The 14,181-nt window shown below is 43.0% G+C and overlaps 1 protein-coding gene across 1 annotated transcript in view; it reads right to left on the minus strand.

Annotated features, from left to right (window-relative positions):
* The window catches only part of LMBR1 (limb development membrane protein 1), a 105,410-nt gene that overhangs the window by 25,727 nt on the left and 65,502 nt on the right, over window positions 1-14,181 (minus strand). Inside the window, exons 9-12 of the mRNA XM_019530552.1 lie at window positions 14,024-14,096; window positions 1,680-1,760; window positions 886-962; window positions 570-647 (exon numbers count right to left, since the gene is read on the minus strand). Of these exons, the coding sequence (XP_019386097.1) occupies window positions 570-647; window positions 886-962; window positions 1,680-1,760; window positions 14,024-14,096 (309 nt within the window). The remainder of the gene's footprint in view (window positions 1-569; window positions 648-885; window positions 963-1,679; window positions 1,761-14,023; window positions 14,097-14,181) is intronic.

A 14,181-nucleotide genomic window follows, 5' to 3' on the forward strand; every position in this document is an offset into this window, starting at 1 on the left:
GCTTCATATAGTTGTGCAAATATGTGATATGACTCTACTCATCTAGGCTAAATCGTTAATAAGCTAGAAAAAAAAAAGTTGTAATGGTATTAATTGGGACAACCTAACAACGTGCAGGCTGCTTTTTTCTTGAAATAAAATACTTTAAAAATATTGAAGTTTATTTCCAAAATAAAGTTATGAAAACACCAAAAACATAATAAGGAACTTTTGTTCCATTTTGAAACAAATTTCCTTATAAAAATATATTAATTCTGTTCCACTTAAAAATGGAAGCACCAAGAAAATAGATGCCCTTTAATTCTGATGGTGCTCTCATTTACCTACTTTGTTAATTACTACTGTATCAACATAAGCCTGATCTTAAGAGATAAACAAAGCTACTAAATGCAAGTAAAATTAGACATAGGCTAGCCCATTTGCAGGACTAAACCCACAGAATTAAACTCAGGTGTTAAACGCACTTTTTAAAGCTATTAAACTGAAGCCTCTTGCTGGTGCTTTTTCAAAACTTCTAGTGAACATGTTACTGATGTTTGCCAAAAAAAAAAAATCACAGTTTACTTTACCCCTGATCCCTTTGGCATTGCAGTCTCATCGACCAACAGGCGAAGAATGTTGCAAGCAACCAAGAGGACTGATAAGGACTATAAAGAAGTAGAGACATTCTGTCAATTCTAAGGTTTTAACACTTAAATAATGTAAATGTTTAAACATAATGAAATCTGGTGGCAATAAAACTTTTATCTTTGCAGGAAAAAAATCTCAAGAAGGGATTGCTGGTTCTCATATTTTCTTGGTTATCACCTCCATTACTCAAAACCATTAAAATTATCCCCCAAACAACTATTATACACAAGGAAAAAAAGACAGTAAAATTCTTACCGTTACAAAGAGTAGCAGTATCATAACAGCTGGATACACTAAATTCCTCTCCCATGCAGAAGCTTTTTTTCGTCGCTCTTTTCAGAGAGGAAAATAGGAGACTTAGAACCTTACACCAGTTGTCTTGGGTGGCAAAAAAGTATGTTATTGCTTTCTATAATGGGCTTATTTTGTAGATTTCAATTGTAGGTAACCTTCTACATCAACTTGAGTGAAAGGAGTACTAACTAGCTGGTATCTTCCTGGTATGATGCAATTTTGCAGTTTTAAATTGTACCGTGAATTTTTTTTTTTTTAAACCACATCTTGACATACTCTTGAACACAAAACACTTATATGATTCCACATCATGCTGGTTTAGGGTTAGTCAACATATATGCCTATACTTATTTTAATAGGTATTAGATATCACTATGGAGTCTAAAAATCCACTTTTACTTACCACTTTGATATCTAGCATAAGGCATTTTCCTAACCTTGAATTGATAACAACTGCTGCAGTGTCTTGAATATTGTGAGCTAAGCTAATAAACAGGAGATGCACCGATATATCTGGTATATTGGATCGGCACTGATAAAAGGAAAATTAACATCATTGGCAACTGGCTTTTTTCCGCCAGTGTAGCCAATGTTACTGATAAATGCATGCGTACACACAGCCGCCGCATGCACAGGGCACAGAATTACAATAATAAATTTATATCAGTCAACTGCAAGGTATTTTGGCACATTTCATATATTTTGGCTATTTTATAACAAGTTTCACAGACACACACTACTAATCAAACCCATACCTAGCTTTGTTTTTGTGCTCTTCACACTTTCAAGTTCCCATTCCAGCTCTGTTGTACTGTACTCCACAGCAGAAGATAAACCTAATCAAAAGACAGACATCGGGGTTTCTTTCGTTTATGTTTTTGAGAGACCACTAAAATGAATCCCACAAGATACATTATGAAAACAGTTTTTAGTATACTTATTATAGCAACAATATTTTTCCTTAAACCAATGGCAAATGGTTCATTGGAGAGCTGCAGATAACAAATATAAGTCTGACTGGGGATCTTCTTGCTCTCTTTATCAAAAAAAGTCCTCCAGACCAAAGTGCCCCATGAGGAACCTGATGGGGATCCTCTAAGCAAAGTGTGAAAGACAGGAGGAAAAGGAGGTGGTGTTACAGATTCAAGAAGAGAAAATCTGACAGTGCATAGAAACGACCATATCTGTTGTCTCAGCACCCATGGCAGCAATTCCCAAATTGTGAGTCATGGCCCCAAATGGGGTCGCAACATCAGCAGATGGGGTCACAGGGGTGGGAGGCTGTAGGTTGGGAATGAGGGGTCATGCTGAGGAAATGGGGACATAAATGCGGTCATGATGAGAAAAAGTTTGGGAAGCACTGACCTATGTTATATCATGGTGCAAATACTGCAATACACGCTCTGATGGCCTTTCAAAGTATTTCGTAGCTTTCTGAAATTCCATTTAAAGATGATGCATACCAAATGCTTATAAGACTGACCAAAGCTGTTTCAAGGAGATATAATGGCTTTCTTTTTGCTTCTGTGTACAATGAACACTGGCAACAGAACAATACTGGGTACCTCACTAGATCATGGCAAATTCACACATTCCCTTTTCCTAACAAAGCTGCCTTTACAGCTGAGTTCTTTGCATCTCCATGTCATCTACTGTCCACCCAATTTCCAGTTCCAATTCTTGGCTGTCCTCCTCACTCAGTGACTTCAGCTTCCAAGATGATGCTCAGGGATCCAGGATGTCTGTTTCCCATGGGAAAAATGGAGAAAACTACAGATTTTACCTGTTATCGGAAGAAACCTCAGCTTTCTCATTTTACTGGAGAAACCCACAGATTTTGCAGTTTTGCAAAGAGCTCTCTACCAGCTGGCAGAGTTCCAGCCTGCAAGGGCCTGGGAGACAGCAGGAGGAAGGCGGTCAGTCAGGGGATGCCACATGCATGTATATGCACATGACCACCAGGCAGCCAGGAGAGCAGCTCCCACAGGTAAGTGAGGGTGGGGTGGGGAGGGGGAAGCACTGAGGCCCCCATAGGGAGGGAAGGAGTTGGGCATGGCTGGGGCTGGGCCTGGGCCTGCTGCCCAGCTGGGCGGTGCATGAGGCTTGGGGCCCGGGGCCACAACATGCAACCACAGGGCCCTGGCAGGGAGTAGGATGGGACTGCAGGCAGCTTAACCGGGGGGCAGGGTGGAAGGGCTAGCTCCCTGCCACTGCACGCACACCCAGGGAGGCAGGGAGGACCTGTGCCCCCCACATCCATGCATGGGATGGGGGTGAGCTGCCTGCTGCGGGCTCAGGCTCCCTGCCCCGCTGCCCTCTCCCAGGGTCTCCACAGCCCAGAGGTTGTAATCCGGCACTGCAGGGAACAGCGGGGGCCACATGGAGAGGCTCGTTGCCGCTCCAAGCCCTGCACTGCCCTGGCAAGACATCCACTGCCCACACAGCTGCAGCAAAGGGTACAACCCCACAGCACTGCTTCCGCTGCTTCTACGTAGGCAGGGAGCTTACAGTGGCTAGCAGCTTCCTCGTGTGGCTCTGGGTCACAGCTGCTGGGCTGCGGAGGCCCTGCGGGAAGGCAGCAGGGCAGAGAGCCCAAGACTACAATGGGCAACCCACCCCTGTCCCAGCCCCGCCCACAGATCTGTGGGGCACAAGTCCCCCCATCCCCTAGGAGTGCACGCAGTGGCGGAGAGCTGGCTCCCCTCCCACCTAAGCCTGGAGCAGGCAGGTTGGGGAGCTGGGCTTCACTCCACTCCAGCAACCCTCCAGCAGGGTTGGAGTTGGAGGGGACAGGGAGGAGTGATGGGCACTAACAAGAAAATTATCACTTCCCTAGACCTACTGGCAACACACCTACCAGTGCAGCCCAGTATGCCATTAGCCTTCTTGGCAACAAGGATACACTGTTGGCTCGTATTCGGTTTATTGTCCACTGCAACCCCCAGGTCCTTTTCTACAGAGCCACTGCCCAGCCAGTCAGCCCCCAATCTGTACTGGTGCATGGGATTATTCTGTCCTAAATGCAGGACTTTGCACTTGTTCTTGTTAGACATCATGAGATGAGATTTCTTTTAGCCCAATCCTCCAATTTGTCTAGGTCACTATGAATCCTAGCCCTACCCCCTAGCATATCTACTAGTCCCCACATCTTGGTGTCACCTGCAAGATTGCTGAGGGTGCACTCTATACCATCTTCCAGGTCACTGATGAAGACGCTGAACAAAACTAGCCACAGGACCAACTCCTGAGCCACTCTACTTGATACCGGCTGCCAACTAGACATCAACCCATTGATTACTACCCTATGAGCCCAATGCTGCAGCCAGTTTTCTATCCACCTTAGAGTCCAATCATCCAGCCCATACTTCCTTTGCTTCCCTGTGAGAATATTATGGGAGACTATATCAAAAGCCTTGCTAGAAATCAGCGTACACCACATCCACCAGTGTTCCCACATCCACAGAGCCAGTCATCTCATCATAGAAGACAATCAGTTTGGTCAGGCATGACTTGCCCCTGGTGAATCAATGTTGACTGTTCCTAATAACCTTCTCCTCCAAGTGCTTGGAAATGGATTCCTTGAGGATCTGCTCCATGATTTTTCCAGGGACTGAGGTGTAGTTCCCTGGATCCTTTTTACCTTTTTTAAAATTGGGCACTATGTTTTCCCTTTTCCAATCATCTGAGACTTCTCCTGATTGCCATGAGTTTTCAAGGATGATGGCCAATGGCTCTGCAATCACATCAGCCACCTCTGTAAACACACTCAAGTATTAAAATGTTCACCTTATCAAAATCCCTCTACTTGCCCATCCCAAAATCTACTTTCTCCAAATCCCTCTAGTAGCCCATCCCATCTCCTAATTTTGTGTGTCCACACTCATCTCTTCTTTGATGACTCCTTTCAACTTTTCACTCTTCTCTGGCTCCTGTCCTGCCACGCCTCAATCATGCTTTTGTCTCTCCCATCTTAAAAATCCTTCTTTACTCTATTTGCCCTTCCAACTGCCCCATCTACCTCAGGTCTGAAGCCTCTTACAACTGCTGTCTACAGTTTCTCTCTTCAAACTTCACCCCGACTTTCTCCGATGCAGCTTCTACTCCTTGAGCTTATTCCATTGAAATTGCTCTCGTCAAAAGTCTCTCCTTCCTGACATCTAATTTAAATGCTGCCAGCCTTGCTCTTCTTGATATCATGTCTTTTCCTGGTTTCTGTTATTATCTTCTCCTGGTTCTCCTCCTGCTTGTATACCTTCAGCATCGTCTTTGAAGGATCCTCATTTATTTTCCAAATTTCTGTGAAGGTTATGTAGAGTTCTTCTCTTTGACCCTTCTCTTCTACATCTTATTTCTGAATAATCTCATCTGTATGTTAACTACAGATAGGTTTGATGTAGAGCTAGACGCATCTCCTTTTGTCCAACTGAAAACTTTGATCCAGCACCACCAACAGAAATCTAACTTGGCCAACAAGTAGTTCTTACTCTTCTCCTCCCAACTTTTCTCAATCTGGTCTTTTCTTGGCCTTTGCCTGTCATAGGCCCAAAACATTAGGCTGCATCATCTTCAACTCTGATCCCCAAGTCATCACATCCAGCCTTGCAGTTTCCTTCTGCATAGTCTGTTTTTCCACAGAACTAAACCTCTTGTTCAAATTATCAAACTGCATGTTGAATATTTGCCCCACTTGATTTCTGTAGCTCTATCAAACACAATCTTGCTCTTCTTATATGCATTCACAATGCTGCAAACAAAGACCATTGCAGGCTATTGTTTTTTCCATATCATGTCTCTATTTCCATCCTTCTATTCCCTCCCACTGCTCTCCTGCATCAAGCATTAGCTACTTTTCACTTCCAATACCCATCATGACTTATTCCCCCGCCCCCACCTTTATCTCCCATGCACTATCAAAATGTGAACTCCCATTTCCAATTAGCCAATAAGGCCACTCTCTTTCAGACACTTAAAAGTTTTCAAACTAGAACCTCTCAGGCACTGTTGCTTGCACTTGGAAGGAGCTATCCAAAAATAAATACCTCCTTGAATTTTTTTGCCACAATACATACAAAAACTAAACAGTGCTTAGGCAAATGGTGTACTAAAACCATTGCCTATCATGTGAACAAATCTTTTTCCACTGTTTCCTTGTAATCTACAACTATCTGTGTGTCTGTTGTCTTAGACTTACAGAATAAGTTCTTTGAGAAAGATTTTTTTTGGTTGATTTTCTATAGCACCTAGTAAAGCAAGGCTTGCAAGGTAATATGGTAACACAACATAATTACCAGAGACAGATCTCTAATACACCTTTAATGTTTTGCTACTACATATTGAAGTTGCTATCTTGTTTTAATATGGCAATGTTCTTATGCATTTCAAGCACTATTTTTACTAGGAAAAAGGATTTAATTTTTGTTTTAAGTTACCGTGCCTCTTTTTACTGGGTCCAATGTTGGGGTGGCAAAGACTGCCTGGATCCCACCTTGCTTGCCTCCTCTGGCCTCGCAGGATCCCACTCTGTTGTCTCACCTGCCACACCTTCATGTTATGATTGGATAGGAAGGCTGCCCCCAGCAAAGGTGGGCAATTGGGTATTAGGCCCTTGTCTGGGCTGAGGCCCTCTGGCCTTCACCCACTTTACTCTGGCTGGACCCCTCCACCTGAGGTCCACTGTCTCAGGACCATAGACTCCTGGGTCCCAGCTCCAGCCCCACCCTCATGAGGTCTGGGCCCCTCAGCCTCTGGTCTTGCCCTTGCAAGCTCTGGGCTTGAACTCCCAGTCTTTTCTGTCCAACACCAGTCCTTCTGCTAACAGCAGTGCTAGACCCTTTGAAGGGTTTACAAGGAGTGGTCAATTATTTGGACCCAAGGGCCACATAGGGATGTTTGATGAGCTGTTGTGGGCTAGGTCAACACCTCCCCCAAAAACTCACCAAAACTCCCTATGGGACTTTGGGTGGGTGGGGGGCAGTGTTTAAGAGCGGGACAGGCACACCCTACCCTGTAGGCAGGGCGAGTGATGTGTGGAGGGGGGGTGTGAGCGTGTGGGGGCGGGGCTGCCTGGGAGCCAATGTGACATGAGGGGAGGGAGGGAGGGACGGACGGACTGGACACGTGCAGCAGAGCTCACCTAGTCAGCAGCTGCCAGACAGTTCCTGCCCAGCCCATGGAGCTCCAGCTCTAGCTCCTGGCCACCTTCCACCTATTCCACTTCCCGCCCCCTCCCTCACCCCCACCCATCCTGAGAGGCATAGCAGGGGCAGAAGCAGACGCAGCAGCTGCAGCTGAGAGGAGCAGAACAGCCCTACCAGCCAGGGCTCTGGCCAATGCATGCAGCTTCTAGTGGGGCTGTTCCTGGTGTGGCTGTAACCGGCCAGGTGGTGCTCTGCTCCCCTCACATCCAGCAGCAGCTCCTCCTCCAGCTCCTGTCCCTGCTGTGCTGCTCTGGACAGGCAGGCACTGAAGGAGGGAGGGAAGCTTCAGCTGGGCAGCTCCTGCTGGAGAAAAGGGGAGCAAAGCAGCATTTGGCCGGCTGCAGCTGCACTGGGAACAGCCCCTCCAGAAGCTGTACACTGGTGGGGGCCTGGACCTGTGGGTGCCGGCAACAGCACAGTGTGGGCTGCCCTACCAGGAGCAGGTGGGACTCTGCCCCATGTGGAACACTACAGGGGTAGCCACAGGCTGGATCTGGTGGGCCGGAACTGGCCTGCACGCTGTATTTTGCCCACCCTTGGTCTAGGACCTGGTGCTCCCTTGGCACCCTTGTAAGTGGTCTCCATTGCCCCTACAGCTGCAACCAGGTCCTTCAGCACTTAAACACAAATGAAATGAGGAGTATATCTGCTCTCAAACAAAGGCTCCCCGGCCTGGGCTAACACCACACTGTGGCAAAACTACCATGCAAGGCCCCAAACTACTTCTCTGGATGCCTAGTGATGCAGAGGATTCTTGCAGTTTCCCTGCAGCCTGGAGGCCTTCCTCTTTGTTTGGTCAGGCCCCACTCATTCCTTGAGCTCTGCCTCCTGCAGTCTGCAGGGTCAGACTCTCTCCCTTGCTTCAGGTCCTAGGATTATCCATCTCAATCTGGGTCACCAGACCCACTACCTCCTCCCCAGGCCTATCAATCCCTAATCACACCTGAGACAGGTGGCCATTTTATGCAAAGGCCTTCTCTCACTATCAGTTTGCCCAGGAGGCTGGAGCCAGCCAGCTGATCCTTGGCTTCCTCTCTCCTTCAGTAGTGGGGTACAAGACCCATTATACTCTTTCATACAAAATTTTGTTGCTATAACATAGCTCTTCCTTAGAGAGGAAAAGCTGATGCTGAAGTTATGTAAGCATTAACGACTCCTACTGACAGTACTGACATGGTTATATCTGAGGGCTACATTCATCTCAAGAAGTATGAAGGTCTTGTAATAGGAACTGAACAATAAGCAAAATGTGTAGAAAGTTTGTTTCCTCCACCCTCTCCCCAAATCTCTTCATTTTAATCTACATTCTCTGTGAGGCAGGATGGCACCTTAGGGCATGTATACACATGCTCTGGGAATTGGGGAAGGGGGGGAAACACTTTAATTAAGAGCGGCTTCGAGAGATGGTCTAATTAAAGCACTCGGAGCGTGTCATGTATCAGCGTCCCCGCACTGAAAAATACTAGCAGGGGCACTTCAGCTAAAGTTCATCAAACAAGCTTTAGTTAAAGTACCCCCACCGCCATTTTTCAGTGCAAGGATGCTGATACATGAGATGCTGGAGTTTGCTGGAGCACAGTAATTACCATGCTCCAGTAGACGCACTGTAATTACAGCATGTCAGAGCAGCCTCGCTGCACATGTATAGGTGCCCTTAAAGACTAATTTGTTCAGATGTCTTTCTGAACAAACTAAGTCTTTAAGAGGCCATCCTGCCTTGCCTTCTGCCTGACTTCAGACTCACACGGCTATTTTCTAAATTCTGTGAAGATTAGAGTTCATTTCTCAAAATTTTTGGAAGTTAATCAGAACAAGTAATTAGTCATTTTAAATTAGAAATTATGTTAAGTAATTGTAATTCTAAAAGTGTTTGAATTGCCGTATTATTTCAATGCTGGTTTGCGACTTTATTTGATGGTCCATAGTGCCTTCTGGTCCTATGCTCCTTTGTTTAACCATCATGTTAATATTTTACAAAATATCTGACTAATAACTCATCAAATACTCACAGGGTGAAATCCTGGCTACAAGGAAGTCACTGGAAAGCCTATCACTGACTTTAATGACATTTCACCCTTACATTTCTGTACATAAAGTCAGCATTTAGTTATTTTTATTCATAATAAGCTTCTGGATTGAAGAAAAGCTCTGTTCAGGAGCTATGTATTTTTATTTTAGTATAGGCTGTAAGGTCTTGAGGCAGCTTCTGCTGACATCAATGGGAACCTTTCCAATGACGTCAACAGCAACTGCATTAGGACCTTAATATCTAACACCAACAGAGATCCAGAGTCTTCCACATAACACCGCTCTTCTAGTTTTACTTAAAACTGACAGCAGCTTGCTATACAAAAGAAATTTTTATGAGAGAGTGGGAGAGAGTCAGGCAAGATTTTAGATCAGTCAAAATGGTATTTGGAAAGGATGCAGCTAAATGCTTAAAACCCTGATGTATTAAACTTTATTTCAAGCATGCACAAAGTTCAATGTCAGCATTGTCTAGCCAATAAATCAAATTGGTAGACGAAACTTGTTTGGACTAGTAATGAAAAGTTAGAAGGGATTCTCCAAGAAAGCCACAAAGCAGCTCATTTAAGGTCAATTTAACGGTATTATTCTGTTTTTCTTCCAGCCCCAACATAAGATTTCAGTACCTCAAAGGAAATTGTAAGAGTATCTATTTGCATTCCCCCTAGGTGATTGGCAGTTCAACACCAATTAGTTCAAAATTACACTGTTACTAGCGTGCAATAAAAACAACACCTTTCATCTTTCTTACATACGTAAGGATACCTTCTGAGCCAATAACTTTGATCAAGTAAGGATTTTTGATCCTACCCCACCCGTCTCTTTGGATTCAGGAAAACTAATAGCTAAAGGCAACTTTTTTTCTTTTAATATAAAAAAGTCCCAGCTTTATTCTTCTGCTGTAGGAGTGATGTGGGTAGTGAAACCTAATATTCTGGAAACACACACTTTCCTAAACCTAGTATTTCCTCAGTAGCTTAAAACTTTAGGACAGAGAACAGAAATGTTAAACCTATACAACTTCCTGTACTGTACTGAGACGTCTAAAAATTTACTTGTAAAAGTTTATGAAAGTTCATTTTCATAATTAAAATGATGTAATGTTATAATGAGATGCTTTTTGAAATATATGAGGCTTTATAAAAAATGTAGTCAAATGCAATATAATCCTGAACATCAGTTCTTAACACCAAATGAAATAAATATTTCAGAATACTTTATTGCTACATCGCTAGGCTAGGAAGGCTGCTTGTTTCAAATAATCTATTAATTAGGAAAAGTACGTTTAATATTATCACTACTTAAAAGCGTTCCTATACCATAATTATTGCAATGCATTGTCTTTAATACTGCAAAGGCATCAACACTCAAGAAATCCATGGCCCCTAGCACACATTCAATTCAGTGCTGTGACAAGATGTGATCCCCACTTCCTGCCATGCCACACATGCATGGCAGGAGGAAAACTTTTCGAATCAGGGATCAGACCCCAATTGCGCCATTACTACATGCCAGTTGAAAGAGGAGCGCCTGCAAGTCCATCCTGGCCAAAAGCTGCTTCATTTCAGTGAAGACTATATTCTACTTTAGCTTTTACTTGTGAGTAGTAAAAGATACCTCCTTTAGAGTTGAAAGACCAGAACTTCAACAATTTAGCACTTGCCACAGATGCATTTGTTTTAAAAGTACTTTATTAATAATTTACAAAAGGCTTGTACTGTAAAATTTGGTACTGCAAAAAGCTTCTTCAACCAAATACTACAAAAGTTCTTCACAAATATAATTCCCATGCAACTCTTTATATGGTGGTGGCAATGCCACTCACAATGTACAAGACAGATTCAAATGCCCTCCTTTAGCAATTTTCCAGTTACCAGGAGAATACCCAACCACCAGGTTATAAGGTGTCCTAGGATGTGTTGAAACTGTTTTACTCACATTAAATACTCAAATACTCATTGAGAGAGACTGTAATAGCCTACCGGTAACGATAATCCCTGAGCTGGAACAGGCATCCCATTCCCTACTCCAAGAATACCTCAGAAGTCCAAGCAAGGTGAAGTGGCTTCTGAGAGCAAATCGACCCCTCAAATAATCTATATGACAGTGGTTGCAACTCTTTCCTAGGAAGAGTGAGCTCTGGGTTCATATTCTCTCAGGCAGACCTCTAAGCTATATTGAGATGGAGAGAGTCACCTTCACCACTGCCACCACCAAAGCATCACCATTCTTGTCAGTGGTACATAATTCTAGCCTTTCGTTTAATTTGCTTCAGTTAAAAATGCATGGAATTGGAAGCAAAAATTCTTAGGTTAAAGAAAGATTTAAAACAAAACTTTTTTTTCTTGCCAAAATGGAAAGAAATAAAACACACAAAACAAAACCTTAAGCTCGTGGCTTTTTAGTCTAGTTCAAACCAAAACAAATCCCTTTTTTAAAATGAGGATACTATACTGAAAAAAAAAAATTGATCACTTGTACATTCCTAATTATAACACCTGTTTTATATAAGTACATTTTACTTAGGTGTTTCTTTGTAGTCTGTGGATTTTAATAGTTTAGCTTGAAAAATGGCATTGGATAAAAAATGATGGTTCTCCTCTAGAGAGCTTACAGTCTCCCACATGCAGAAGACAGAACTGTTGGGAAATCCGGGAACAGAAATAATTTACCGGTGTTCCATTTTTAAATTAGGAAGATGCTCTAGCCTCAGAATTATTTTATTCAAATGTCTATGCGTGGTTCTATTATTTTTCCTGTATTTTTATAGTATTCAGTAAATGCCCCTACAATATTTATATTATACTTGAAGAAGATAAGCACAGCACCATGTAAACTCTACTGGGAATAAATTATACTAACAATGTATAATATGGACAAGAGTCCCAAAGTTATTAGCAGAAAAACCATAAGCCTTCTTATATTCCATTGGCGAATGGCTGCCATTTTTCTAACTCAGGGGTGTCAAACATAAGACCTGCAGGATAGATCTGGCCTTTGGAGCCCTAGAATCTGGCCCCTGGGTCTTGGACTAATCCTGCAGGCCATATGCAGGGCTGGGCTGGTGTATGGGCTGGACCCAGTGCCGTGGACACTACAACCAGCACAGGAGGATGGTTCAGGTTACGTACTACATGTGCCACCCGCACTGGACTGGACCCGAGTGCTGGCTCTAGGGCTGGTCTGGATGTAGGAGCCAGAATGCAAGACCACTCCAGAGGGTTGCCGCATGCAAGATGTGCCCTGTGATGGCCCACTTTGCCACGTGGTGTGCACATGGCCAGTTCAGCCCCATGCACCACATGCCAGCCGCGCTCCTGCACACGGCTCAGATGCAGCCTGATCCAGGCCACACACTGGCGCAGGTCTGGGTAAATTTGATGCCCCTGTTCTAAGCCACTTGTAATGGATACCTGAACAGCTAACAAGTCATTTTTCCATAAACAGTTTCTCCATATACCATAAGTATCATTTCTATGACAATAAATATTTTACAGTTGCTAGCTAACATAAAAAACCTGGAACAATTCTAATTACCCCACTGTAGCTTCAAAGGAGATTCACTAAACCCACCTTTGGGTTCAAAAAACCACAGCTGATATAAATACTATACTACAGTACATGCTCAACCAACCCCAAATGCCCAAGGAAAAGCATGGGACTCGGGTGTAACAGGGCAGCTCTGTGCCCTGGGTAGGGACAGCTGCCAGCAACAGTGGTGCAGCCTGTCATAACCTGCAGCAGCAGCTGTTTTTGCATCTTCTATCCTGCTAAGGTGGTAACCAGGGCTGCTGCCCTGGCTCCCCACCTCCTTCACACTACTGATGTTACTTGTATTTCCACCAGAAAGTAAAGAATATCTGGCTATTTGAAAACACAGTGGGGAGAACAGAACAGAGTTCAGAAACAACATGCATAACTCCATTTATGCTTTGTCTTTTTGAATGAACAAAGATAAGGAGAAATTGTCCCTAATAACCACCACTAATAATGCGATCTAAGCAGAGCTCTGAGCTTCTCTCTCAAGCTCCCCAGGTATAAGAAGACAGAGCTGTGAAATCATGACATTAAAAATCCAGCATTTTAGAGTATTTTTCAATTTTCTTTTTGTTTTGAGAAGCAAAGGGATAAAAAAATCAAACTGCTTTGTGCCAAAAAAAAAAAAAAAAAAAAAAGAAAAGAAAAAAAGGAAAAAGATTGCTTAGTTTAATGATTTGGGGCCTGTTAATGGCTGCAATTTCCCAATATCCTTAATGAGCTGAAAGCCATAGGTGTTTTTTGGCAATTAAAGTTATTATCTCCCCATAGAGTCTTTACAGATAGAAAGTACTAAAGATGGCCACTATCCTCCATTGTTACCAATCAAAACTACTATAATTGATACTTATATTATTCTCTGTTAGAGCTTGGATGGAAAATGCTCTGTTTGCAGAATATAAACTAATATTTTTTTTAAATAACAAGAATTACCCAACCAAATGATAATCTCTTAAACTGGCAAACTGCAGAAATCTTACCTCTTACCAGTAGGTATATATCTAATGATACTAACACACATTAATATATATTCATATGATAGTAACATATATTCACAGAGCATTTTAAAAATCTATTTACATTTTATTAAGGAATCTAAGACAGGTAAAGTACTGGCTTTCTGCCTATTAATCTATCACTTATATTCAAGTCTGGAAAATACAATGGTCCTGTGCAAGTGAATGTATGAAGCAGAAGCACAGTAATAATCGGGAAGTCTGAAAACCTCCATTTTCTGTTCAAAGGTAATCAAACTTACTTATTTTATGGCCAAACATGACTATGAAGCACTACTTTCTTTAGTTTACATATCTAAAGCAGCATCACAACATATGTACCATTTAGCCTCCTCTGAATTGCTTCTTCCTCTAAGGTGATGATATATATCTCTTCATCCAGGTCTTCAAGGATCTGCGTTTAGAAACATAAATACCAACTGATAAACGTTCATTTGTGCATCTTCTTTGGCTGAATTTTTGGTTCCACCTCAAAACTT

The sequence above is a fragment of the Crocodylus porosus genome, unplaced genomic scaffold (genome assembly GCF_001723895.1).
Source record: "Crocodylus porosus isolate Cpor-Errol unplaced genomic scaffold, CroPor_comp1, whole genome shotgun sequence".
Classification (NCBI taxonomy): Eukaryota; Metazoa; Chordata; order Crocodylia; family Crocodylidae; genus Crocodylus; species Crocodylus porosus.